This window comes from Moschus berezovskii, chromosome 17, assembly GCF_049115385.1.
Source record: "Moschus berezovskii isolate FMDL1 chromosome 17, NW_MosBer_1.0, whole genome shotgun sequence".
NCBI classification, from domain to species: Eukaryota; Metazoa; Chordata; class Mammalia; order Artiodactyla; family Moschidae; genus Moschus; species Moschus berezovskii.
The window spans coordinates 26569056-26595974 of record NC_142476.1 but is presented as its reverse complement, the minus strand read 5'-3'; the positions used below and the strand labels follow the sequence as shown (position 1 = coordinate 26595974).

The 26919-nt window shown below is 41.5% G+C and overlaps 1 protein-coding gene across 1 annotated transcript in view; it reads left to right on the top strand.

The window, feature by feature from the left end:
• Positions 1-26919, top strand: part of C17H1orf21 (chromosome 17 C1orf21 homolog) — a 251136-nt gene that overhangs the window by 116322 nt on the left and 107895 nt on the right. The window contains exon 3 of the mRNA XM_055419112.2: positions 16578-16672. Within this exon, the coding sequence (XP_055275087.1) occupies positions 16578-16672 (95 nt within the window). The remainder of the gene's footprint in view (positions 1-16577; positions 16673-26919) is intronic.

Below are 26919 nucleotides of genomic sequence, written 5' to 3'. Positions count from 1 at the left end.
CCTTTTTACCTCTTCCTGGAATAGGAGCCATGTGCTTTGAGATGCAACAACAGATACACAAATAAAACACAGCTTTCTGTGGGGGCTAATGAAGGTCCCAGAAAATTTCCCAGTATGAATTTCTATTCCAGTTTTCATTGTTAACTTTTAAGGAAAAAACAGCGTCACGCTTACTCACCTTCCTGCCCTCCCCTTCGCTCCTGCACCACTGTGTGAACGCATCGATGTTCTCCAGGATGTGCTCGGTAGACTCTTACAGAGGAGGAAATCATCTATGAAAAGTTACGGTAAATGTGTAACCTTTTTGAGAGGTACCCTTGTTTTTTTGTAGGAAGTCGGGCTTTGGCAGGTTTGATTTGCCTCCAGAGATGGTGGTGAGAAGAGAAGTTGACAATATGGAAGATGAGGTTATAAAGAGAGTCAAATGGCTGAAAAGAGAAAGAAAAGGGAACAGGTAGCACGGGGTGAGCAGAATGGGGTTTGGTAAGCAAAGGCCAGTCCACCCACAGAGCATCCCAAAGGAGGCAGTTGAGTCATCTTTACACCCTTCCCAGTTAAGGAGTGGTCAGAAGGACTTCGAGATCTGAAACCCACACCTTGGAGTGGGTAATGTGGCTTGTTCCATGGGGAACAGGTGATGGCGGCTGTTTCTGGAAACCGACATGGCGGTGGTATTAGAAGGGTGAGCCTGCAATTCGTGCCCTTCTGGTTTGGCAGATATTTTGCTGGGTGTGCGCTGCCAAGACCCCAGACCTTGGGTGTACCTCTGCCAGACCCTGCAGGAGCAGTTTGGAACCTTATCACCCATGACCTGATCAGGTGAAAGGCCTCTTTACACTATGTAAAGGAAACTTTGGAACACATCCAGGTCATGATGCATTATACTTGAAGATTTTTGAACTCTTGATGTTTTATATAACTCGGGCCCTTGAGTGCAAGCAGCATCTCTGAAAAGGAACTAAGAGAAAACATTATAAAAGATGTGCCAAGGAAGTATGGCTGTTCTGTATCTCTGTATGAACCATCCTCCCAAATTCTCCTTTGATCTGTTTGTATAGAATTGTGTGGGCCATTTCATACTTTGCTATATGTTGAAAATGTCTGATTTGAATCATTCAAAGTCTCAGAAATTACAGCAGCTCTTTTTTATATAAGGTATAAATTTAAGGTATACTGTGTGGTGATTTGATATACATTGCAAAATGATTATCACAATAAGATCAGCTAACACATTACACACATAATGACCGTGTGTGTGTGTGTGCACGCGCGCGCATGTGTGTGCATTGGGAACATTTAAGATTTACTGATAGCAACTTTCAAGCACATAATACAGAGTAGTGTTATCTGTAGTCACCATGCTGTACATTATATCCCCAGAACTTAACTCATACCTGGAAGTTTCTAGTCTTCGACCAGCATGTCCTCATAGTTTTTGATCCTACAGCTGCTGGCAGCTGCCTTTCTACTCTCTCTTTTTGTGAGTCTAACTTTCTGAGATTCTGTATATAAGTCATATGCAATATTTGTCTTTATCTGACTTATTTCAATTATCACAGTGCCCTCAAAATCCATCCACACTGTCACCAATGGCAGGATTCCTTCTTTCTCGTGGCTGAATACTATTTCATTGGGTATATATACCACATTTTCTTTATCCATAACTCCATCAATGGACAGTTAGGTCATTTCTGTACTTTGGCTCTTCTGAATTAGTGAGAGCGTGGGAGTGCAAATATCTCTTTGAGATGCTGATAGCGTTTTTTTCGGGTGTATACCCAGAAGTGGGATTGCTGGATCGTATACATGGTAGTTCTGTTTTTAATTTTTTGAAGAACCGCCATACTGGCTTCCATAGTGACTGTGTTAAATTACAATCCCACCAACAGTGCAAGAAGGTTCCCTTTTCTCTACATCTTCACCAGCATGTCTAATCTCATGTCTTTCTGATGCTAGCCATTCTAACAGGTGTGAAATGATTTAGCAGTTCTTTTTTCTAGTAGACCTCCCTCTTTTAAGGTATTTATTTCTTTGGCTGCACCAGGTCTTAGTTGCCGCATGCAGGATCTTTAGTTGCAGCCTTCAAACTCTTGGTTGTGGCATGTGGGATATAGTTCCCTTACCAGGGATTGAACCCAGGCCACCTGCACTGGGAGTGCAGAGTCAATTGTCTTAGCCACCAAGGAAGTCCCTGTACATCTCTCTTGAGGAAGCAAAATGGACCCTTAAGAACATTCACTGTCTTTCAGTTCAGTTCAGTTGCTCAGTTGTTTCTGACTCTTTGCAACCCCATGGACTGTAGACGCCAGGCTTCCCTGTCCATCACCAACTCCCGGAGCTTACTCAAACTCATATCCATCTTATCAGTGATGCCATCCAACCATCTCATCCTCTGTCGTCCCCTTCTTTTCCTACATTCAATCTTTCCCAGCATCAGAGTCTTTTCTAGTGAGTCAGTTCTTTGCAACAGGTGGCCAAAGTATTGGAGTTTCAGCTTCAGCATCAGTCCTTCCAATGAATATTCAGGACTGTTTCCTTTAGGATGGACTGGTTTGATCTTGCAATCTAAGGGACTCTCAAGAGTCTTCTCCAACACCACAGTTCAAAAGCATCAATTCTTCGGTGCTCAGCTTTCTTTATAGTCCAACTCTCCCATCTATACATGACTACTGGAAAAACGATAGCTTTGACTAGACGGACCTTTGTTGGCAAAGTAATATCTCTGCTTTTTAATATGCTGCCTAGGTTGATCATAGCTTTTCTCCCAAGGGGAGAAAATTTCATGGCTGCAGTCTCCATCTGCAGGGATTTGGGGTGAGTGTCACTGAGGACCATTTCCCCATCATCTCTGTGTCCTCCCTCAGACTCTCACTACTGAGCCTATCTCACAATTGCTACACAATTTGAATTTAATCGAGCCATTCAATTGCCCTTATGCATCCTCTTCCAAAAGATGATAATACCAAGCAGCTCCCATTTCTTGCAAACAAATTGAGCAAATTGTGTTACTAAAATCATTCAGACTGACCAGGTTGTGGAGGATGCTGTGTTCTTATTTACCAGGCTGCTCACCATTAAATTGTCATCAAACATGCTGTTGCCTCAACTCACCCAGACACTTTATTCCTAAAGAGCTATTCGTTGTTGCTCTCAGAGCACACTTTAGTCTCTAAGGGGAAGATAACTTGGTGATTCGTTGCAAGTAGAAATGATCTTTTGCTTTATGTGAAAGAAGCTCTTGTGAGAAGAGGTACAGACTTGTCAGAAGGAGAGAGAATGTGCGAGAACCCTCTTCACCCCTCACATACACGTGTGAGTGAGCTCTCTCGCCTCGCCTTCCGGGACCTTTCTTCATGACATCTGCAGTGAAAGTCAAGTCATGAATATTTTTCATAAGTGGGGGAAGCTGTACTCTTTTATTACAAATTGTATTTTAGCTGTGTTTTTCCATTTTAAAAATTCAGTGGCAGTGCTTGTAGCCTTGGGAATTGCTTCAAATGAAAATGGCTCTATCTAGTTCTTTCCTATTCTTGCTAATAATTTCGCCGCCACTGAATTATTTCTAATGGTTGTAGAACACAAAAGCCAGCTTCAGTCCAGAGGCATAGTAAAAGAATCACCAAAGATCACTGAAAAGCAATTTAAATTTTTACTGAATAACCTCAAAAAATCCCAAAGAAACATCTCATTATTAAACCTACTTCACTATGTACTGAAATCTATTCCCATGAATAGAGCTCTCTGCCACTCTAGTGACTTTCTGTCTGCCTTTCTTTGGACTACCTGAAAGATCTCCCCTCTCTGTCTCTCTAATCTTCTGCAAAACTTTCCTTTCCAGCCCAATTCATCTCTTTAGCTCTGCTGTTTCTGGTCTAAATTCAGGCTGCTGCAGTTTCCCCACTGCCAGACTGCATCACAAAAGAGCACAAGCCAGGCCTGCTGGTCAGGTGCCTGGAGAGAGGACAGGACTGGGATGCTTAAGCATCTGGATTATAATCTAAGAATCTTTTCTTTAATAGAAATCCATTTAAGTCAGAACCCAATTAAGGGAATTAAATCCGATCAACATTAAGATGTCCTTCTAACACATACACATGCACGAGTGTGCCATTGGTCAAATTGCTCCGTGTTTCAGATGACTCTATGGCAGCCACACTAAATGGGGAAGAATTCCTGGAACGGTCATGAATTTCCTAATTCTGACCAGCCATCCAGCAAGTTCACAACCATTGACCCTGGACAATAGTGAAGGGCTGACTATGGATGAATCAGCAGAAATTTATTACCAGTTTTAGAAAAGCAACTCTTGATGACAGTGGAGTTTTATGAACTCCATGTCCAAAGGAAGGAAGGCATGTGAGCCATTCTGTTAGTACCTGTTTGTATTTGTTGTTGTTATTTAGTTGCTAAGTCGTGTCCAACTCTTTTGAGACCTCATGGACTGTGCCCGCCAAGCTCCTCTGTCCCTGTGATTTCCCAGGCAAGAATACTGGAGTGGGTTATCATTTCTTTCTCCAGGGGATCTTCTCAGCCCAGGGATGGAACCCCTGTCTCCTGCATTGGCAAGCAAATTCTTTACCCCTGAGTCACCAGCATTTGCTGTTACCTAAAAAGAAAATCACCGTTTGCATTTATTTTAGATCTTATTTTATCATAATATATATTTTAATGTCTGACCTGAAAAAGTTTGTCTTAAAGATGATTTCCACTCAGGAGGAGGATACACATTGTGATAACATGTTGTAATAGTTCTGTAACAGAGACCAGCAAAGAGAATTTTCAGTTTTATCAGAAATTCAGTTTATGACACATTTGTGGGAAAGTTGAGTAAGAACAGGGGGTGTCTGAGTCAGACTGCCTGGGTTCAAGCGCTGGCCCCAGTCCCACAGCATATTCGATGGTACAGCTGGATGAGTGAACATTTCCCGTGATGGAGACAGGATTCTCTTTCTTAGAGCCCTGGGAGTATTAGATGGGTTGTGGTATAACAGATTTTCCAAACTGCATCTGGGACTCGACAAATGATAGCTCTCCTCCTCCGTCTCTCCTCCTCCTCCTCCCCACCTCTCCTGCCTTCAGTCTCTCCTCCTCCTCCTTACTGCAGTGAAGGAAGAGACCCTTGCTTGATCTTATTGCTAAGATCATATGTCAAAGTCATAGTGTATAACAGAAGCCTTAAAATGAAGTTTTCTTTCAAAATACAAAGTTTTTTGCAAAAATACTGCAGTATTTACTGTGTATTGGAGAAGAGCTTTAGTTTTCATCCATTGGATGCAGTGGCGATCAAATCACTATTGTAATGAAGGGTCTTGCAACCCTTACTTTGGATGGCATATTGATTCCTGACTTAAGGAGCACAGGGGTGATATCTTCCACCAACAAAGACTCCTGACACCTGATGAGGGAGGGTCTGCTAGTTTCCCTGATGTTACCCATGAACTTTTGGTTAGATATCTGTATAGCTTTTATTTATATCGCTGTGATTTTCAAATACGTTCAGATCCTTTCTGAGTCCATTCATACTTTATGCCTGTATCATTTCCCAAAGTGATTGTTTCCTGTGCTTTGTGGTTTGAAAAAAAGAACTGGCTTAGTGGTTAGGAGCCTGGCCCTGGATTCCAAGCAACCTGGGTTAGAACCAGCATTGCTACTTGACCAGCCAATCAAGGACTGATCTCTGCAACTGTGGAAAGGGGCTTGTAGTACCAGCCTCATCGGACTGGCATGAGGATTAGGGAAGAGGAGAGATGGCTGGACAAGCTTTCTCTTGAGTTGTTATCAAGGATAACAGGAGCCCCACCAAGAAGAGCAGAGAGGACTTAGCTGGTCTCCAGCTTTTCCGTGGTCGGCGGAGAACCAGCACTCCTGAAGAGACAGACCAGGGCTCTTGAGAAGCTGAGTGAAAGGCTCTCAGAACCACCATGCCTGCCTTTCCTCTCTGCGAGGGACTCGCCACTCTTTCTTGATTGGGAATTATTATCGTATGTTATTAAATTAAACCCCCTCTCCCTCGGAAAGCCTTGGTTTGCTAACGCTTTCCTAAAGGAACCCAGGCTGGATTTGGACCTGGTACGTGTCTTTAGTCAGAGTACGTCAAAAGATGAATGTCCGGGACCTTTAATGACTGGTTAGTAATTCCCTGGTCATTGAATGTGTGCTCAGTTGCTCAGTCGTGTCTGACTCTTTGTGACCCCGTGGACTGTAGCCGGCCAGGCTCCTCTGTCCATAGGATTTTACAGGCAAGAATACTAGAGTGGGTTGACATTCCCTTCCCCAGGGGATCTTCCCCACCCAGGGACTGAGTCCAAGTCTCCTGCGTCTTCTGAATTGGCAGGCAGATATTTTACCACTAGCGCCACCTGGGAAGCTCCATCACTGAATAACAAGCCCCAAATGAATGGAGGAGACGTGCTGTCTGGCCTCTGAAATGATGAAATGATTCAGGAATGGGACCTGCAGGTCCAGTCTTAATTATTAAAGGCGTTACAGTGAGGGAAGCTTTACCACTCTCGCATCCGTGCAGCTGTGGGCACCTTCAAAGACATGAACAAGACCCTCAGAATGCTAAGAGGCCATAGCACCCATGCACACGCATTTCAACACACTCAGCTCACTCTGGCCCCTGCCTCCACGGCACATAGCCGGAAAGTAACCGTGCCAGGTCCAGAAGAGAAGGGCCCTTTGAGCCGATGCTCTGTCCCTTCTGATTCATTGCTGTCCCGCCAAAGGGGAAGCAGCTGGGGTCAGGTTCACTGGCAGCTCCTTTGCCCTAGGATAGATCACAGCCCATCCCAAACACTCCCTGTTCTGCAAGCTTCGGTACCTCCCCATCCCCAGGTGAAGGCATAACTCTCCAGGAAGCAGCAAACAGGTTCTGGCAGATGTTGTACTTAAGCTCCAACCCCACCAGCTGACTCCAGGTGAAGACTCCACCTTCCTGAGACTCCTAGTGGCCACGCCCGCTGACTCTTGGACAGTCTTCTCCTCCAGATGTTGTTCTTCCACACCTTCCTCGACTGACTGGTCCACCTCCCTTGGTCCACATGTGTTCCACCTTCACTGAGTCTTCTTCAGAGAGGCAGAAAGCCTTGGATTACGATGGTTGGGTCTCTCCAGAGGAGATGGCTGAGGACAGAAGCTTAGGCTGTAACGGCAGCTTCAGTCTGGTACCTGGTGGGGGAGTCAACACACCCTTGGCGCGGAGGCTGACTCTAGTGGGGTTTGCATCCCAATTCTTCCTGCACTTGCCCCACGGCCTCCTTTCTGTACATCTGTCTAGGCAGCAGCCCCCTCCTGCCCCCTCAGTTCTGCGTGTTGGCTGTACTAGAACTCTCACTGTTACTCCTGTTGGCCATGTTCTCTCTGGCTGTTGGACTCACTGTCCCCTTACCTAGACCTGTCCTTCCCACCCACCTTAGTGTTCCTTAGTACTCTTCTGAGTTATGTCACCTCCTCCAAGACTCTCCTCAACCTTTCTTAAGGGGTCCCTCCTTTCTGTTCTTCCTACAACCACTCTGTGTGTTCATGCTAAGTCTCTTCAGTTGTATACAACTCTTGGCGACCCTGTGGGCCATAGCCCACCAGGTTCCTCTATCCATGGGATTCTCCAGACAAGATTACTGGAATGTGTTGCTGTACCCTTCTCCACAGGGTCTTCCTGACCCAGGATGGAGCCTGTGTCTCCTGTCACTCCTGCATCACAGGCAGATTCTTTACCGCTGAGCCACTGAAGAAGCCCCACACTTGTACTTTATGGCTGCAGATGGTCTGCACTCTCATTGGCTCATTTTCTTAAATCTTTCCTCACTGGCTGTGAGCTCCTTGAGAACAGCGTCTGCCTCCTTTCCCCAGGCATAACCCCAGGACTGAGTACTCCGTTCTCTGGCATGTAGTAGGTGCTTAGTGAATGCTGCTGAAGTAAAGAAGGATAGTGTAGGTGATACCCAGCATTTGACTGGAGAACAGAAGGCAGTTAGTTCCTTCTGCCTGCTCATGTCTGAATGAAACTCAAGAGGTGCTTTTGCACAGTCCTTTTGGGGCCAGAAGTATATCCATAAATTGGTATAGTTTGCAGACAGCTCATAGCAGTCAATAAGAAAAATGCTACAACTCCAACTAGAGAAAAAGGGCATAAGATAGCAGAAAGAAGGGAGTACACGTGAATTGAATGATCCAAACAGGGAAAAAGTATTCAGTATCACTAGTAAATTTTGAAACATCAAACTAAAATGAAAACCAGATACTGTTTTCTCCCCTCAGTTGATTGCATATTTTTAAAAAAGATAGCACCCTTTATTAGTGAGGGTGTGCTGAAATGAGTTTTATAAGACTGAAGCAAGACTGTATCTTCTGTCTATCTCTGGTTTTCAAATATGTCCCAGCGTTAGGTTTCACTAGTGAGTAAGAATACAGTAGGCATGTAAGACTTGCTCTCTGAGTGACATTAACAGTTTTCAATTATGAGATATCATAAAGGGGGATGTCAGCAGATATATGGGCTTCCCTTGTAGTTCAATTCGGTAAAGAATCTGCCTGCAATTCAGGGGACCTGGGTTCTATCCTGGGTCGGGAAGATCCTTTGGAGAAGGAAATGGCAACCCACTCCAGTATTCTTGCCTGGAGAATCCCGTGGACAGAGGAGCTTGGAAGGCTATGGTCCATGGGATACAAATATATACAGTCTGCCTAATTCCCCAAGTGGAAACCCAGCGGCCAGGGTTTAATCTTCCATAAATATGAAGTGAAGTCGGAAAACATAATTTCCCTTTTGTAATTTTTTAACAGCTTATATTCTTAGACCTTGAGCACTTAATGTATCAAACAATCTTATTTCGAAGTTAGTTTTCCTTTATTAGGTTGATTTGAGACACACTTTGAAAAGAACCAAGAGCATTTAGTATTAAATGCACCAAAACCTTATTTAGAAATGTTCAAAACGTTTAGAATGGGCACTTCATAATTATCCTAGAAATTGCTTAATGATAACTATGACATTGGAAAGGGCAAAATCATTTTCTGCAAGTGAGGATGTAGTAATGATCATGAAGGGACCACCTGACTCAGAATTGCTAGTGGTCTGTGAGGTCCTTCAGCTGAGTCTCTGCTTTGTGTATAAAGTCTTCCAGGTTTAGCACATCCTGGTGGACTGTAGCCAAGTGGAATATGGTCAGCCTAGTTACGTGGTCAGTCTAGGGTCAGTCTAACCTGAGGAATATGCTCCAGGTAGTAGAAAGTTTCCCAGAGCACAAGCCTGCTCCCAGGACAGTGGTTTCTCTTGGGCACTGTTTCCTAGCCTCTTCCGTTCCCTCCCTTCAACACCGCCTGCCATTGCTCAGCTCAGAGCCAGCCCAGAGTAAGTTTTCAGACTGTCCTGAATAAGAGCTTTCCAGGTGAGGAGGGTTGAGAAGTGAATGAGGGTGAGATATGCTGTGGGCATCAAAGCCTTTAATGCTTCTGCGACAAAATTCTCTTCAATCCAACAGCTATTAGGCACTGACCTGTTGTTGCAAATCTAAGAACCACAAAGCTGTATCTTGGAGATTAGGACGATGGGAGAGGTGAGATAAGTAAGCTCCAAAGCATATCCCAATGATATCACAGTGAAGAGTGGGTTCTGAAGTCAGGCAGCTCCCCATTTACAAGCTGTGTAAAGACAGGAAGGGAGGCATGGAGAATATTAGCTGAAAAATTCCCAGATATGATCAACAGCAGCAACCCACAGATTCAAAAGCTCAACAGCTCCAAAAAGATAAAGGATGGATGAGGCTGGATTGCCAGCAGTGACTTTCCTGCCCTATTAAGAAACTATGGCTGCTCACCCAACTCCTGGCCAGAACACACCTGGTCAGGCCTCACCTGGTCAGGCCTCAAATTTTTTCCTTTATGTTGAATGTCTTAGAAGTACCCCAATTAGTGATTCCTGATTTAACACAAATCGTCTTTATTGGGGCACCAAAAAAAAAAAAGGCTGAGGTGTACGTTTGAAAAATAGGCTTTAATACATGCCTTAGTGGAATGCTACAGGAGAAGTGGGGAGAGGCAGTAGGGCTGAGAAAACTGCAGAATGGGGAGGCTTGGGGAGAGGTTTACATGGAGGTGCAAGTTGGGTTCAGAAGAGGAGGTTCTTTGACATCAAACTACCCATTTAAAGCTTTGGTTCAAGTCAAGCTTTACATCAAAGAAAAGAGAAGAAAGTATTTCCTTTCTCCTTCTCCATCTCCTTGGATCACGTGACCACCCTACTACTGAGGTTGCTGGTGCCTATATTGAATGATTCAGCTACATGAAATTAACTGGGTTTTCCATGGAGTAGCCTGGAAATGAAATCATGTCTTTGCTTGGAGAAGTTTACAATTAGTTGAAATCACTTCACATGTGAAGGAAATAACACTAAGGGTGTTTGGGGCAAATTTTAAAAGTGAAAAGAACTTAGAAATTTGGAGACAGAAGAGATACTTGTAGTCCAAAGAGATTGAAGATTTCATAAAGATAATGAAACTTGGACTCAGATAGTCTTTGAATCAACTGAGGGACTAGGAAAGAAATTCTCAATAGGGGAATGATACAAGTTTTAGCTCAAAAGCCTATATATAAGTCAGCCAAGACTTCCACACTGAGGACATCACAGCGAGAAGGTCAAGGTGAAATAGCAGTTTGTAAAATGTAAAGAATGGCATTGGGTTTTTTTTTATTAGATATCTTTTTTCTTCTTTGGAGAATCCAGCAAGGGGAAAAGGGACACCTCAGACAAACATAACTGAAGCACTGATTGGGGTAAATTTTATTCATCTGTGAACTGAAGTCAGGTCTCTAGGTTTTATCTCTTTAAAAAAAAAAAGGTTTTATTAAACACCAGTGTGCCAGACACTCTGAGTGAAAAACCAGATACCTCGTCCACCCAGACAGCATCCAGTGAGCCCCTGAGAAAGACCACGGCTTAAACACAGCAGACGTTAGGTGAGTGTGGAATGAAGAAGCAAATAGAGGCATGAACAGCTGATGGGTGGAGTCCTCCAAAGTAGGAGGCCACATTTCCCAGTGTAATTGACCCAGCTTGCTTCCATCTTTGTTTTATAGTGCCATAGAGTTCTGCCTTCTTGTCCTTCCAGAAAAGGGTTTTCCTTCCAAAGTTGCTTTTTTTTTTTTTTAAAGCAACCTCTGTCCTTCTTTCTTTAAAACAATCATCCTGCCTGTTCTGAATTGGAACCTACCCCGTTCACTCTTATGCCCTCGAGGAAGGCTGAGACAAGCTGTGCCAATGGCAATAATTGAGTTAGGATATACAGGAAGATAGAGGAGCATTATTTTATTGTAACCCTGGTTTCACTCAAATAATGACCACTCTTCTTTTTCCTATCATAAAAGTTATTGTTCTTTGAAAATCATGTTATGTTTTAATTAAAGCACTATTTATGTACATACTTAAAAAAATACTGAAGGCTTATCATGGACAATTATACCCCCTTATCACTTCCTCTCTTATTTGTCAACATAGTTAAGTCACCATTTTGATTAAATTAATTACTGATGTTTCCATGATGCTTGTTGTTTTTATGTGCTGTGTGCAAAGTTGCTCCGGTTGTTTCGACTCTTTGCGACCCTATGGACTATAACACACCAGACTCCTCTGTCCATGGGCTTCTCCAGGCAAGGATACTGGAGTGGGTTGCCATTTTTGATGGATTTTGTGCATTAGAAATAGTATTCCCTACAGAACCAGCTGAGTTTTTCTAAAGCAGCAGCCAGTAATTTTTGAGCATTTGTTATGGGCTAGGCACTGTTTTAAGTGTATTCATGTGTTACTTTATGTGACCCCACGTGTGAGATTAGGTACTGTGAGTATTCCCATTTTACAAATGAAAAATCCAAAGCACAGAAAGCATTGAGGAAGTTGCCCAAGATCATATGGCCAGTCATTCTGTTAATAGCTCTTGAGGCTCAGCTTTTAGCTACCGTGAGTACTCATCTCTTGAAGAATATGTATGTGTGTATATCTATGAATACATGCTGGTCATGGTGGTGCTCAGTTGTGTCCAACTCTTTGCAATCCCATAAACTGTAGCCTGCCAGGCTCCTCTGTCCATGGGATTTTCCAGGCACGAATACTGGAGTGGGTTGCCATTTCCTTCCCCAAGCTACCATGTGTAAAATAATTAGTGGGAAACTTCTGTATAGCAGACTGAGCTTAGCTCGATACTCTGTGATGACCTAGATGGATAGAATGAAGGGGATGGGGTGAGAGTGGGAAGTAGGCTCAAGAGGGAGGGGATACATGTATAAATATAGCTGATTCACTTCATCGTACAGCAGAAACTAACACAACATTGCAAAGCAATTATACTCCAATAAAATTTTTTTTTAAGTTTTTGGAAAAAGATCTTAGGGAAGAATCTGAAGTTGTGCCAGGATTTGGGGACTTGAATTTAGTTAGTTTGGTAGACAGGATGCTCAGTGGGAAAAACCTAGGGGGAGTGAGTTTATATTAAGAAGCAGAATAGTTTAGTCTTTTAATTGGTTTATTTTTGTAAATACTTCTTTTTACCTCTTTTCCTAAGTCCTCATGTTTTCCTGAGCATATAATAATAATTAGTCTGCTAGAGAACCTTCAGGCAAATTCTGAATGAAGAAGCAATCCAGAGCATTCAGTGAAGATGCCCAGACAGATGTTAGATTTTGATAGGAGGACGTTAGCACAGAGTTTTTGAAATTGAAACAGTCCTGGGAAAGATGCGGTTTATTTTGATACATATGTCATTGATGAGAAGACGGAGTAAGAAGGTGTGAAAGTAGGTGCAAATTTCACCATTCTAGGAAACAACTGTAAGATCCATTCTTACCTCAAAGAGCAGCGTTTCTAGAACTGTTGCCTTTCTTCTTCCTTACCTAATATGTACTTTTATGAGAAATGTTAACTGTTAATAATTTTGGCATTATAAGCTCACTCCAGCACTCACCTCCGTCTAATTGTCTCATGTTAAAGTCAGTTCCCTTGATTATAAGTGTGACCTTGTAGCAGATCTTTGCTGCAAAGCTTGAGAGAACTGTTAGGGGCCGGTGAGTTATGAACAATGGAAGAATTGATAGGATCTAGAAAGTGGTGATGATTCCATACCATCTAAAACCAAGTCAAACCATGTATTCCCTTCTAGCTCTAAAAACTTGGTTCTGTATGCATATTTGTTGTTGTTCAGTCGCTAAGTTGTGTCTGACTCTTTGTGACCCCGTGGTCTGCAGCGCACCAGACTTCCCCATCCTTCACTGTTTCCCAAAGTTTGCTCAGATTCATGTCCATTGAGTTGATGATGCCATCCAACCATCTCGTCTTCTGTTGTCCCCTTCCCCTGCCTTCAATCTTCCCCAGCATTAGGCTCTTTTCCAGTGAGTCGGCTCTTCGCATCAGGTGGCCAAAATACTGGAGCTTCAGCTTCAGCATTAGATGAATATTCAGGGTTGATTTCCTTGAGGATTCATTGATTTGAAATCCTTGCATTTTATATCAAAAGTGGGGTCCAAAGATTTGGTGGGAAACAGTTGTCTTTAGTTTGATTGGAGCTGCGCCTGTCTGGTGTGATCTGAGGAATATGATACTATCACCACAGCAGTCCTTCTACCCCAGCTGTATTTTGACTGGCACAGCCTGCAACTATTTACACAGTGAGAAGGGGGAGCAGGTTTGAAATGGGGTGTTAGCCTACTGTTTCTGACGTGCATTTTAATAAGCCACCTGACAAGATCAACAAGAAAAATAGTGAACAGGTGTGAGGGAGCCGGAGGAAGACGGTCTGCTTTTCACTCCTCTTAATCAAGTTGGCACATTGTTCTGTCACCAGGACTCTCTGGTTGTTAATAGTGGCGCTGCTAATTCCCTCCAGTGTGGGATCTGATGAAGGGGGCCTAAAATCCGTCATGGATTCCCCTGTGCCCCAAATAAAAGGGAAAATGGATTTCTGTGATGGTCATGTCACGGCCATAGCCTGAAATGCTCTGTTCATCCACCCAGAGTGTCATTCATGAAGGTGGCATTGCCATGGAAACGTGTGACACATTGGTTGACAAGTTGTCTATTTCCAGATGGGCATCTTCATCCCCAGCATGAGCCTTTGAGAGATTTGACAGACCGTTTTTAAGTCTTGGCTTTGTACAGGCTGTGGTTTATCTAAGGGCCTTGCTGGCTTTTTTGTTTCACACTGTGATGGATTTTGTGCAGTGTGTTGTGTAAGTAATAATGATAGGTCTGGCTTTGCAGACGTGGCTGTTTGTTTTTTTTTTTTTCTTTTTTATCCAATCATAGCGTGTTCCGTGAAATTGGCATTGGCTAGCAAGCCGTGTTTGCTAATGACACACTGAAACTTATCCTCTTTCTAAACTGGTGATGTTATAGAAAGTCTGTATGTGGGATAATGCTGCCTTGAAAGTCATGTAGCCAGCAGCTTTTCTTCATTGAAGAGAAGTATTAGAAAAATATTAATAGTTTTTCTACTACTTTCAATGTGTTTCTTGGATGGATAAAAAGAAAATGAAGGTTGAATGTCACTCCCCTGTTTAGAGAATGTCTGCTGTGAGCTGTTGCTTGGTATGGGAAGGGACAGCTGGCAAGGCCAGGGCAGGTCCCCTCTAGGAGAGACCTTTTACTGTGCTGCAGGCAAAGGGCCTTCTTTTGGAAGGCTCTTTCAGAAGGTTCTGCTTAGAACCTAAAACGTTGTGCTTTCCCCATCTTATCACATGACATTGTGTGTCCTCTAGACAAAATCATAGAGTCTGCTGGAATTGTGTTTTAAAAAAATAGGTATGTGTGTGTGTGTAATTTAAGTAATCAGAGACTCACCGTAAGTTATTAACATCATAATTTAGTTAAGTTAAATGTTAGTAATTATCCCAGTGAACTATCATTTATAAATATTAATGTTCCAAACTGAAGTTAGGGAGTCCCTCTTTAGCTATTTTTTCCCCTTTATTTTTATCTCTATATAATTGTACTGGAGGCATAATTAGTCAGTGTCTTCTTTTCAGTGAACAAGTGCTTTTCCAACTTCTGAGTAAATAATTCCTAATTAAATGCACCAATTTTATTGATTTACTTTCATTTTTTTTTTCTCTTCTGTATACCAAATTGAAATATGAAATTCTTACAAACTGTAATTGTGGATCAGAACCCACTGATTAACTTGTTAATACATTTAGGATGTGGTATTCCTAAAGGACTCATTACTGTAAACTTGTACCACTCTTTCTAATTTCTTTAGAAAGAGTCAGGATCAATAACTACCTTGAATTGTCAGAAGGAAAAAACAATTGGCCTCTGAATAGGGAGTCTTGATTCAGAAATGTGTAAATATGTTACTTTCATAAGGATGATAATTTTGAGAAACATTGGAACAGCATAATTACTAAAGAAATATTATCATAACAAACATCTTTGGGGTATAGCATATTGAGGGATAGTATGAGGAAGCCTGAAACTATTTTGGAAATGGTATTATAAATAATAAGGTAAGAAATTATGTAAGAATATAGACATTGTAGCAAATTAACTGCAGACAATAAGAAACTATATTGCAACTTCCTAGTGATAGATATCTATCTATTAGGTAGCCTGTTATATACATTATTCCATGCCCTTTGCTAGGCAATCATCATTTTATTGGTTGATGAAATTTTCTAGTTCCCAAATGTCTGTGATTTTTCTCCCCACATACTAAAGATGACTCAAAGTCACGCCTGTTTTTGACCTTAGTGTACCCAAGTCATTTCCTGGTGACAGGAATCTGGTGAAAGTGTCAGCATTGTGGTCACCAAACCTCTATCCTGGAAAAGAACTTTAATTGCAAGTTTTCCCAAGTTTGACCTAAGCTGTGTTTCGATATTGGAATTTGTTGTACTGTCTTTCTCCGGCTGTTGCAAAGTCCAGGTCCTGTCCATAGCCCGCTCTACTCTCCAGCCTTGACTGATAGACCCACCAATTAGAGCCATGCTCCTCTCCTGTGTGACTTTACAGAGAGGTTAAGAAAAAGTCTGTATATATCATATGAAATTGTTGCAGATTGTTGCACATTTAATATGTGAACCATCAATAGGAAAATTTCAACTTCCGTTTGTTTACATCTGCTTGTTGATCAGTCAAGCTCATTGCTTTTACTTTGGTTTTTTCCAAAGAGAAAAATTTAGGTGTGAATGTACTGTATAACACTGCTGCCACAGGTATTTTGAGCTGATATTCTCATGGAGGAAAATCTCCATAGATCATTATGTGATATCCCCTATTACGTATAAATTCCAAATAGTCTTTGGAGATGGAACAGCTTCTATTTCCACTGACACCATCTGCTCTCTGTAAAAGGACCAGGCAGTGCCACTTTCGTTAGCTGCCTGCATGATGCTGAACTTTTCCCAGTGGACAGAGGAGAGCACTTCATAAAAAGAGGCTAGTTAAGCATCTTCCAGATTGTTTCAAATGAACCATATATAGAGGCCACAGGGAAAAAAGGCTCTAATAAATTGTGCTGTTTGGCTTTTCTTACTGGCACTTTCTACCATTGTGAAAAAAGTTATAAAATGTCTTTTCTTTTTTTGGCACTCAGATGAGTATAGGATCAAACCGGTGGAAGAGGTCAAATACATGAAAAATGGGGCAGAAGAGGAGCAGAAAATAGCAGCCAGGAACCAAGAAAACTTGGTAAGAACTGCATTTCTTGTATAACAATGAATTTTGGAGACAACTTTATAATAAAATCTGCACTGCATGTTTAAACTGCAACTTAACACACCAGCGCAAGATTTCTTGAAAATGCCATTGCTGTTTATAGTTTGCCTGAAAGCTGCACCATTAACTCCTGTATCCTGTTTGTTTTCAAATAAACCCTTCTTTAATCTTGATAGAGGATGCTCCAGGAGAAACAGTAAAATTTTTAATGTTTCAAAATGATTAAATTTAAAGGAAAATCATGATGTAGGATTGAGTTTTATTGGGGGGGAGGACCTTTTTTTTTCTTTGCATCCTTTAACTCTTAATGCAGATCAGAGTGAATGGCTAAGTTTCATTATTGTTGATATGTAGTGTTTTAAGGAAGTTGCCTTTCAAAGGAAAATAAGGTACTTGGAAGGTAGGTCTTTATCAAATAGTACTTCACATTCACAGTGTTAAGGTATTAAGGGTTTTGAGTTAATGTGAGAATTCTAATGATCTGAAACAGATAGAAACCTCTTCCTCTAAAACAAAAAAATAAACATGTACCACCTTAATATTTCATCTCTGAAAAAACATTTAGTACATTTTCATATTAGCTGATTTCTTAAGAGATTACAGATTGTTAAGAATATGCATTTATTCAGTTGTGTTGGAGCAACATCATTTTTCTCTTTTATTTTGGGATTAATTACTGCTATTTTTTCATGTTTCAGTGAAGACATTTTTAAGAAGCTTGCAATGTCATAAATATTTTCACTTGACTTAAACTCCTTTTTCCGTGTTGTGCTTTGGTTTTGTTTTTATGATTTCTGCTACAGCAGAGGGAGTTGGCAGAATGTTAACCAGTGCTCATGAGTATTTAAGGCTGTCATTTTCCATGATACACTAATGAACATAACAGGCTCATTCTTTTTTCTCTATTCTTTTCTGAATATATAGCCTATGACTTGCAATACTCAAGTATCAACAACTGAATATTTTAGATCATTTTAAAGGAGCCAAAATACTTTGACAAAATTTTACTTCATAAACGGGATTTGGATTTTAAGGTATCCTTTAAGTCACAGAGGTTCATCATACCTTATGTTTTAACATCAACACTTAAATCGGTCCTGGGTGTTCATTGGAAGGACTGATGTTGAAGTTGAAACTCCAAAACTTTGGCCACCTGATGCGAAGAGCTGACTCATTTAAAAAGACCATGATGCTGGGAAAGATTGAGGGCAGGAAGAGAAGGGAACAGCAGAGGATAAGGTGGTTGGATGGCATCACCAACTCAATGGACATGGGTTTGAGTGGACTCCAGCAGTTGGTTATGGACAAGGAGGCCTGGCGTGCTGCGGTTCATGGAGTTGCAAAGAGTCGGACATGACTGAGCGACTGAACTGAACTGAACTTAAATCCAGAAAAAGGTAGCTATGACTGAACAGTGAAATTAATATTATCAGGCTTTTTATATAGAAATTGTTGTGCTTTGAATAGATACATAGAATATTTGAGTAGTTGAAGCATCAGTGGTCATTTTTCTACTCTGTTTTACTGAAAATCTGAGTTTGTCCTTGCTTGATATAATTTCATCTTAAGTTATAAATCTCATCTTTAGTAATAGTATTTCCATTGAATGATAAAGAGACACTGGTGACCAGTTAGCCAGTAGCTGTTTCTTAGAGGTAACTGTCTACTTTCCATGTTTGCATCTCTGAAATCCTGAAGAAAGCAATGACTTTTGTCTCACAGCTTGTGAATTCTTCCTCAGTGTTGTTAGGGCCAATACAACTTTTTTCGTTTTTCTTCCAGTTTCATAATCTATAGACTCCTTGAAGCTAGTATTCTTTTTCAGCCCTGTGGCCAAAATTGGTGCTAGGGCTTTTCCATGCAGACTAAATGGGGAGATTCAGACAGATAAATCTCTGGTCTTATTTATTCATGGATTATCTATATCAACCCCACACCTTTGGCCTCTGCCCTTCAATCAGAGTCCAGGCCCATAAGAGGAGTTTTCAAGTATCTAAAGATTTAGAAGGAAATGGGGAACTAAACGGTTGTTTTTGGTTCTGAGATTTCTAGACTGCTTCACAAAATTAAATGATTTTCAGTTATCTGGAGATATGTTACCCTTATCACCTCCATGTTGGGGGATGCATAATTAATTACTAACCATGCATATCATTTGAGAAAACAGCCTCCTAAATTTGAAGCTTACATTGGAAAGTGGATAAGAAAGACTTAGCAATTCTTTATTTTTACACCCATTAAAATCATCTGAGAGTCAAGATGTTCTTACGTTTCAAAGCATGAGTTTAAGATGTAGCTTGAAGTATTTTTTTTTAAAAGATTTTTTGTTTACCCAAACTGTTGAGATTAAGGGGAGTTGGCAAACATAACCAAGGCATATGGCATAATGGTGACAACCGTGGGCTCTGGAGGCAGAAATTGCTTTGGTTCAAATTTCAGCTCTGCCACTGACTCGTTGCAGAATCCAGTCACTTCACTTCTGTAAATCTCTGCCCATCCATTGAGGGAGAAGACAGTGTTTCATGGTGTTCTTGGCAGGATTACACAAGATGATGGTTATAAAATTTTGAGTGCAGTGTCTGGGACAGGTGAAAGGTGATTAAGTGAATATTTTAGGTTAATGCCAGTGTTATGTGTGTTTTTGAAATCTCTTGCTCTGGAAGTATGAAATTATTTAAACGAATTAAGTTTTGAGTACCTGTTATGCACAAGGTCCTTACATGTATTGAGAGACACTGTGTCCTTAAGGTCATTGTTCTTAAGGAGATTACAGTAAAGTTGAGAGGAATGTTCAGGTCGACCAGTAGTTTATTGAGTGCCTCTGTGTACAAGACTCTGTACCAGACTCTTCAAACAATCACAAAAATAAGGAAACCACTGTCCCTTACCACAAGGACCTTATACTGCAGTAAACAAGATGAGTGCCAAATCAGTATAAATAAAGCAGGGTTGGATACGCATCTGAATGCAGAGTTCCAAAGAATAGCAGGGAGAGATAAGAAAGCCTTCCTCAGTGATCAATGCAAAGAAATAGAGGAAAACAACAGAATAGGAAAAACAAGAGACCTCTTCAAGAAAATTAGAGATTCCAAGGGAACTTTTCATGCAAAGATGGGCTCGATAAAGGACAGAAATGGTGTGGACCTAACAGAAGCAGAAGATATTAAGAAGAGGTGGCAGGAATACACAGAAGAACTGTACAAAAAAGATCTTCACGACCAAGATAGTCACGATAATGTGATCACTGACCTAGAGCCAGACATCTTGGAATGTGAAGTCCAGTGGGCCTTAGAAAGCATCACTACGAACAAAGCTAGTGGAGGTGATGGAATTCCAGTTGAGCTATTTCAAGTCTTGAAAGATGATGCTGTGAAAGTGCTGCACTCAATATGCCAGCAGATTTGGAAAACTCAGCAGTGGCCACAGGACTGGAAGAGGTCAGTCTTCATTCCAATCCCAAAGAAAGGCAATGCCAAAGAATGCTCAAACTACCGGACAATTGCACTCATCTCACACGCTAGTAAAGTCATGCTCAAAATTCTCCAAGCCAGGCTTCAGCAGTATATAAACCGTGAACTCCCAGATGTTCAAGCAGGTTTTAGAAAAGGCAGAGGCACCAGAGATCAAATTGCCAACATCTGCTGGATCATGGAGAAAGCAAGAGAGTTTCAGAAAAACATCTATTTCTGCTTCATTGACTATGCCAAAGCCTTTGACTGTGTCAATCACAATAAACTGTGGAACATTCTGAAAGAGATGGGAATACCAGACCACCTGACCTGCCTCTTGAGAAACCTGTATGCCAGTCAGGAAGCAACTGTTAGAACTGTACATGGAACAACAGACTGGTTCCAAATAGGAAAAGGGGTACGTCAAGGTTGTATATTGTCACCTTGCTTATTTAACTTATATGCAGAGTACATCATGAGGAACGCTGGGCTGGAAGAAGCACAAGCTGGAATCAAGATTGCTGGGAGAAATATCAATAACCTCAGATATGCAGATGACACTACCCTTATGGCAGAAAGTGAAGCCTCTTGATGAAAGTGAACTCAAAAGCCTCTTGATGAAAGTGAAAGAGGAGAGTGAAAAGGTTGGCTTGAAGCTCAACATTCAGAAAACAAAGATCATGGCATCTGGTCCCATCACTTCATGGGAAATAGATGGGTAAACAGTGGAAACAGTGTCAGACTTTGTTTTTTTGGCTCCAAAATCACTGCAGATGCTGATTGCAGCCATGAAATTAAAAGACGCTTGCTTCTTGGAAGGAAAGTTATGACCAACCTTGATAGTATATTAAAAAGCAGAGACATTACTTTACCAACCAAGGTCCGTCTAGTCAAGGCAATGGTTTTTCCCGTGGTCATGTATGGATGTGAGAGTTGGACTGTGAAGAAGGCTGATCGCCGAAGAATCGATGCTTTTGAACTGTGGTGTTGGAGAAGACTCTTGAGAGTCCCTTATACTGCAAGGAGATCCAACCAGTCCATTCTAAAGGAGATCAATCCTGGATGTTCTTTGGAGGGACTGATGCTAAAGCTGAAACTGCAGTACTTTGGCCACCTCATGCGATGAGTTGACTCACTGGAAAAGACTCTGATGCTGGGAAAGGTTGGGGGCGGGAGGAGAAGGGGACGACAGAGAATGAGATGGCTGGATGGCATCACCGACTCTGTGGACATGAGTTTGAGTGTACTCCGGGAGTTGGTGATGGACAGGGAGGCCTGGCGTGCTGTGATTTCATGGGGTCGCGGAGAGTCGGACACAACTGAGCGACTGAACTGAACTGAACTGGATAAATAAAACAAGACTGACTCCAAAAAGGCAACACGATGACCTGCTGATATCAAACGAGGCAGCTGTCTTGTCTGTGTGGTATCAGGACCTGCTTCATGAAAGAGCTGGCCTTTAAAATGGGCCTCAAAGGATAGAATGAGGAAGAGTCTCCCAGACGGAAGTAACAGAGATGGAAAATGCAAGATGTATTTAATAAAAAGCACATCGTCCTGATTGACTGTGCAGTGGGAAGAGGCAGGAGAAGGCATCAGTATATGAGCAGTGGTGAATTAGAATCAAAATATAGATGGGGTCATACATAAAGCTTTGATGTCCAGTTAAGAGATCCAGAATAATTCAGTGGATTCATGGGAGCCTTTGAAGGTTTGAAGGAAGAGATTGGCCACGTGAGATTATGATTCAGGAAAGTTATGTGACTTCAGCAGGTATAATATGGATCAGTGTGGGGAGCCTGGGTGGGAGATCATTCATCATAGTTTTTGCAAGCGATAATGTGCCTGAACCAAGGTTGTGGCAGGGAGACTAGAAAAGATTTAACAAGGTTGTAATAGAAGCAACAGGATTTGACAGCTCATTGCCAGTATTAAAAGAAGGCAGAAGAATCAGGAGATATGATAATAACAAGACTGTGACGTCTGGAAAGATGAACAGTGGCGGTGAGAATAACTAGTGATCTCAAGGAAATGATAAAATTACTAGGAAGACTGTGTTTGATGAAAATATGAAGCGTTCATTCTTTCATTATTCATTACTCATTCTTGCTCACCCTTGAAAGATCAGACATGGCCCACAAGACAGAAAGGGAAGCCTTCATACGTACGACAGTGTAATACAGGCAGTCACTGCTACCAGGGTCTCATAAGCTCTGTGCTTTGGGGGCTTCAGAGGCACATGATGCAAATCTCACCCTAAGGAGCTCACTTGCTGGTCGCAGATAGAAGGCACGTGACCTCAGTGACCACAACTCAAGGTACATTGCAAAGGTAGAGGTTGATTTTGAGCTAGCAAAGATTTAGGAACTTTTGGAATATCCATGCAAAGTTATCTAGCAAAGTCCACACCCATGAGTGCGTGGAGCTGGTCGCCAGAGACATGTTAGGTATTCAGTATATTTTTGTTTGCTTCAGTGGCTGGAGGAGTATATGAATAAGAGTCACTGGACCTCTAGGTCCAACTGTAGTTTGTACCTAGTAGTTGCTCAATAGTATTTAGATTTCTGGGTCACTTGGGCACTTTGACCACATTTTCTATGGATGGCGGAGATCCTGCAAGTTTTCTGTAGCTGATGATGATTCATTTATTTATCAGTCATTTATGTCATCAGTACAAAGATGTGCATTCATGCAATTTTCACCATTGTTGAGCACCCATGTATTTCACTTTAGTTCTCTCAGGTTTTAATTCCTTCTTCAGGAAGGTGGTATAAAGTAGTAACATTGGCTTTGGAGATTATATATAAACATTTATCGATATGGATCTTAGCTTATTTCTAGCTTTAGAATTTTCGTCAAATATCTGAGTCTTCTGAACTTCAAGTTCCTCATCTGGAATCTGTGGGAGTTATGAAATTATTGAAGTATTAGAAGAGAACATAGGAAAATATGTTTAGAATAGGGGGCTTTCTTAAAACATAGAAAGTAAAAGCTACAAAGAAAAAAAATAGTTTATTTCATTAGATCAAAATTAAGTACTTTGTATGACAGTCTAACTACAAAAAAAAGTAGTTAATAGTCTGAGAGAAAATATTTATGACATAGAAGACAAAGGAGTTCAGTTCAGTTCAGTTCAGTCGCTCAGTCGTGTCCGACTCTCCGCGACCCCATGAATCACAGCACGCCAGGCCTCCCTGTCCATCACCAACTCCCGGAGTTCACTCAAACTCATGTCCACAGAATCGGTGATGCCATCCAGCCATCTCATTCTCCGTCGTCCCCTTCTCCTCCCGCCCCCAACCTTTCCCAGCATCAGAGTCTTTTCCAGTGAGTCAACTCGTCTCATGAGGTGGCCAAAGTATTGGAGTTTCAGCTTTAGCATCAGTCCCTCCAATGAACATCCAGGATTGATCTCCTTTAGAATGGACTGGTTGGATCTCCTTGCAGTATAAGGGACTCTCAAGAGTCTTCTCCAACACCACAGTTCAAAAGCATCGATTCTTCGGCGATCAGCTTTCTTCACAGTCCAACTCTCACATCCATACATGACCACGGGAAAAACCATTGCCTTGACTAGACGGACCTTGGTCGGCAAAGTAATGTCTCTGCTTTTTAATATACTATCAAGGTTGGTCATAACTTTCCTACCAAGGAGCAAGCGTCTTTTAATTTCATGGCTGCAATCAGCATCTGCAGTGATTTTGGAGCCCAAAAAAACAAAGTCTGACACTGTTTCCACTGTTTTTCCATCTATTTCCCATGAAGTGATGGGACCAGATGCCATGATCTTTGTTTTCTGAATGTTCAGCTTCAAGCCAACCTTTTCACTCTCCTCTTTCACTTTCATCAAGAGGCTTTTGAGTTCCTCTTCACTTTCTGCCATAAGGGTAGTGTCATCTGCATATCTGAGGTTATTGATATTTCTCCCAGCAATCTTGATTCCAGCTTGTGCTTCTTCCAGCCCAGCGTTCCTCATGATGTACTCTGCATATAAGTTAAATAAGCAAGGTGACAATATACAACCTTGACGTACACCTTTTCCTATTTGGAACCAGTCTGTTGTTCCATGACTGGTTCTAACTGTTGCTTCCTGACCTGCATACAGGTTTCTCAAGAGGTAGGTCAGGTGGTCTGGGATTCCCATCTCTTTCAGAATGTTCCACAGTTTATTGTGATCCACACAGTCAAAGGCTTTGGCATAGTCAATGAAGCAGAAATAGATGTTTTTCTGAAACTCTCTTGCTTTCTCCATGATCCAGCGGATGTTGGCAATTTGATCTCTGGTGCCTCTGCCTTTTCTAAAACCTGCTTGAACATCTGGGAGTTCACGGTTTACATACTGCTGAAGCCTGGCTTGGAGAATTTTGAGCATGACTTTACTAGCGTGTGAGATGAGTGCAATTGTGCGGTAGTTTGAGCATTCTTTGGCATTCCCTTTCTTTGGGATTGGAATGAAGACTGACCTCTTCCAGTCCTGTGGCCACTGCTGAGTTTTCCAAATCTGCTGGCATATTGAGTGCAGCACTTTCACAGCATCATCTTTCAAGAACAAAGGAGTAGTACAGAGATTTCTAAAGAACGCTTGTAAATAATTAAGAAAAAGATAATCCACTAGAGAAATAGGTAAATGAACTGAACAGATGGTCACAGTAGTGGATATTGGGTAATAACATAAGAAAGGATGTTCCACATCACTAGTAGACTACTTACTCCCTTAGCCAACTTGCTGGATTAGAAGACTCTGAAAAATGCTGACTTCAATCCAGAGTGGGCTCACTGGATGGCTGGTGAGCTACTCTCTAGGACACCTCTGTGCTTTTGCTCTTTGACTTAAATATGAGCTTTCCAAGAGCCAACGTGATGCTTTCCAAACCTGTTTATACTGGTTGAATGTCATTGTAATTATGCAATTCAGTTAAGTAATGTGTAAACCAGTGAAACACAAGTGTGGAAAGAGAGCTCTTTTTGTAAAAACTAAATGCTTTAGAAAATGTTGATGAAGGTACATTACTAAAAACTTGTGGCTAAATTAAATTAAATTCCGCACTCAGAGTATTTCACAAGGCTTTTACCTTCTCACTTTACTTAAGATACCAAACCACGGAGTCTTCGATGTACATTCTAAGGGTGTGGCTAATGCAGAAAGCATATGTATGGCCCCCGACAGTGATCCCTTACTTGAGAAACTTTGTTCCTATATCAGAAGTTGGAAGGGGAAATGCACAACTGTGTATTTTAAAGCAAAGAGCATACTTAATGTATATATACATTTTTTATATTGCCCTACTTTAGCTCACTTTATCATTTAATTACCCGTCCAGGTGGTGTTGCCTAATACAATTTGTATTGTAATGAGGAGAATGCATACTAAAACATGATTCCTTAGCTTGGAAAAACTTTGAGACTGATAACATCAGATTTTGGCATGGCTGTAGGAAAGTATTTATTCACATACTAGTGGTAAACATCTTAGAGGACAGTTAGCAGTACCTATTCAAACTTAAACATGCGCTCAGCATCACCCAGCACTTCCATATCTTGATATCCACCCAAGCAGCTGCCCTTGTGAATAAGAAAGCTTGCATAAGACTTCCACTGCATCATTTTTATTAGTGAAAAATTGAAAATAACTTTCATGCTATCCCTGGAAGAACACTACAGGTGTAGTACGTATTCAAGCGTGCTTAGTCATGTCCTACTCTTTGTGACCCCATGGACTGTAGCCCACCAGGCTCCTCTGTCCATGAGATTTCCCAGGCAGGAATACTGGAATGGGTTGCCATTTCCTTCTCCAGGGAATATTCCCAACCCAGGGATCAAACCTGCGTCTCTTGCAGCTCCTGTATTAAAAGGCAGATTCTTTACCACTGTGTCACCTGAGAAGCCCAAAGCTGGCATTAGACAGCAATTTAAAAGAATGAGTTAGAACTTATGAACTGTCAGGGGGAAATACGAATGGTAAATAGGATGTGTATAATATGGCACCGTTCACTTTTTTTTTTTAAGTGAAGTACGATAGCAACACTCCACAGTTTCTGTAAGTGCTCATAAATATATAGGGGTCCATAGAAAAACCTGCATGGATATGTCACCAACGACTATTAGTGGGCCCCTGAGTTAGTAGGGGATATAAGTATGGCCAGGCTCAGTATCCTCCTCTATAAAATGGGGATAATAACTGAACCCACTTTAGCAGGAAGTTGTGAAAATTTAAGTAAGATATCCCAGTAATCGCTAAGCACAGTTTCTGGCATAGAAGACACCACTGTTGGCTGTTGTCAACAGTGGAGTTGGGTTGGGTGGGAAGAATGAGAAAGGACTGGGCATGTTGGAGAAGGGGGTTTGTATCTTTCTATTTAGTATTTTAATTTTTAAAAGAAAATTGTTGTTCAGTCACTCAGTAATGTCTGACTGTTTGTGACCCCAAGGACTGCAACACACCATGCATCCCTATCCTTCACCATCTCCCGGAGCTTGCTCAAACTCATGTCCATTGAATGGGTGATGCCATCCAACCATCTCATCCTCTATTGTCCCCTTCTCCTTCTGCCTTCATTCTCTCTCAGCATCAGGGTCTTTTCTAATGAGTTGGCTTTTCACATCCAAAGTATTGGAGCTTCAGCTTATAAAAGAAAATATGAGTATATTATTTGTGTGATTTGAAATTTATTTTGAAGGGGATAATAAGAAAACTTCAGTAACAACTTGGATATTTGGGAATCTGTAATGTTAGTAGGATTATGTCATTTTCTCACTATCTTAAATATCCTC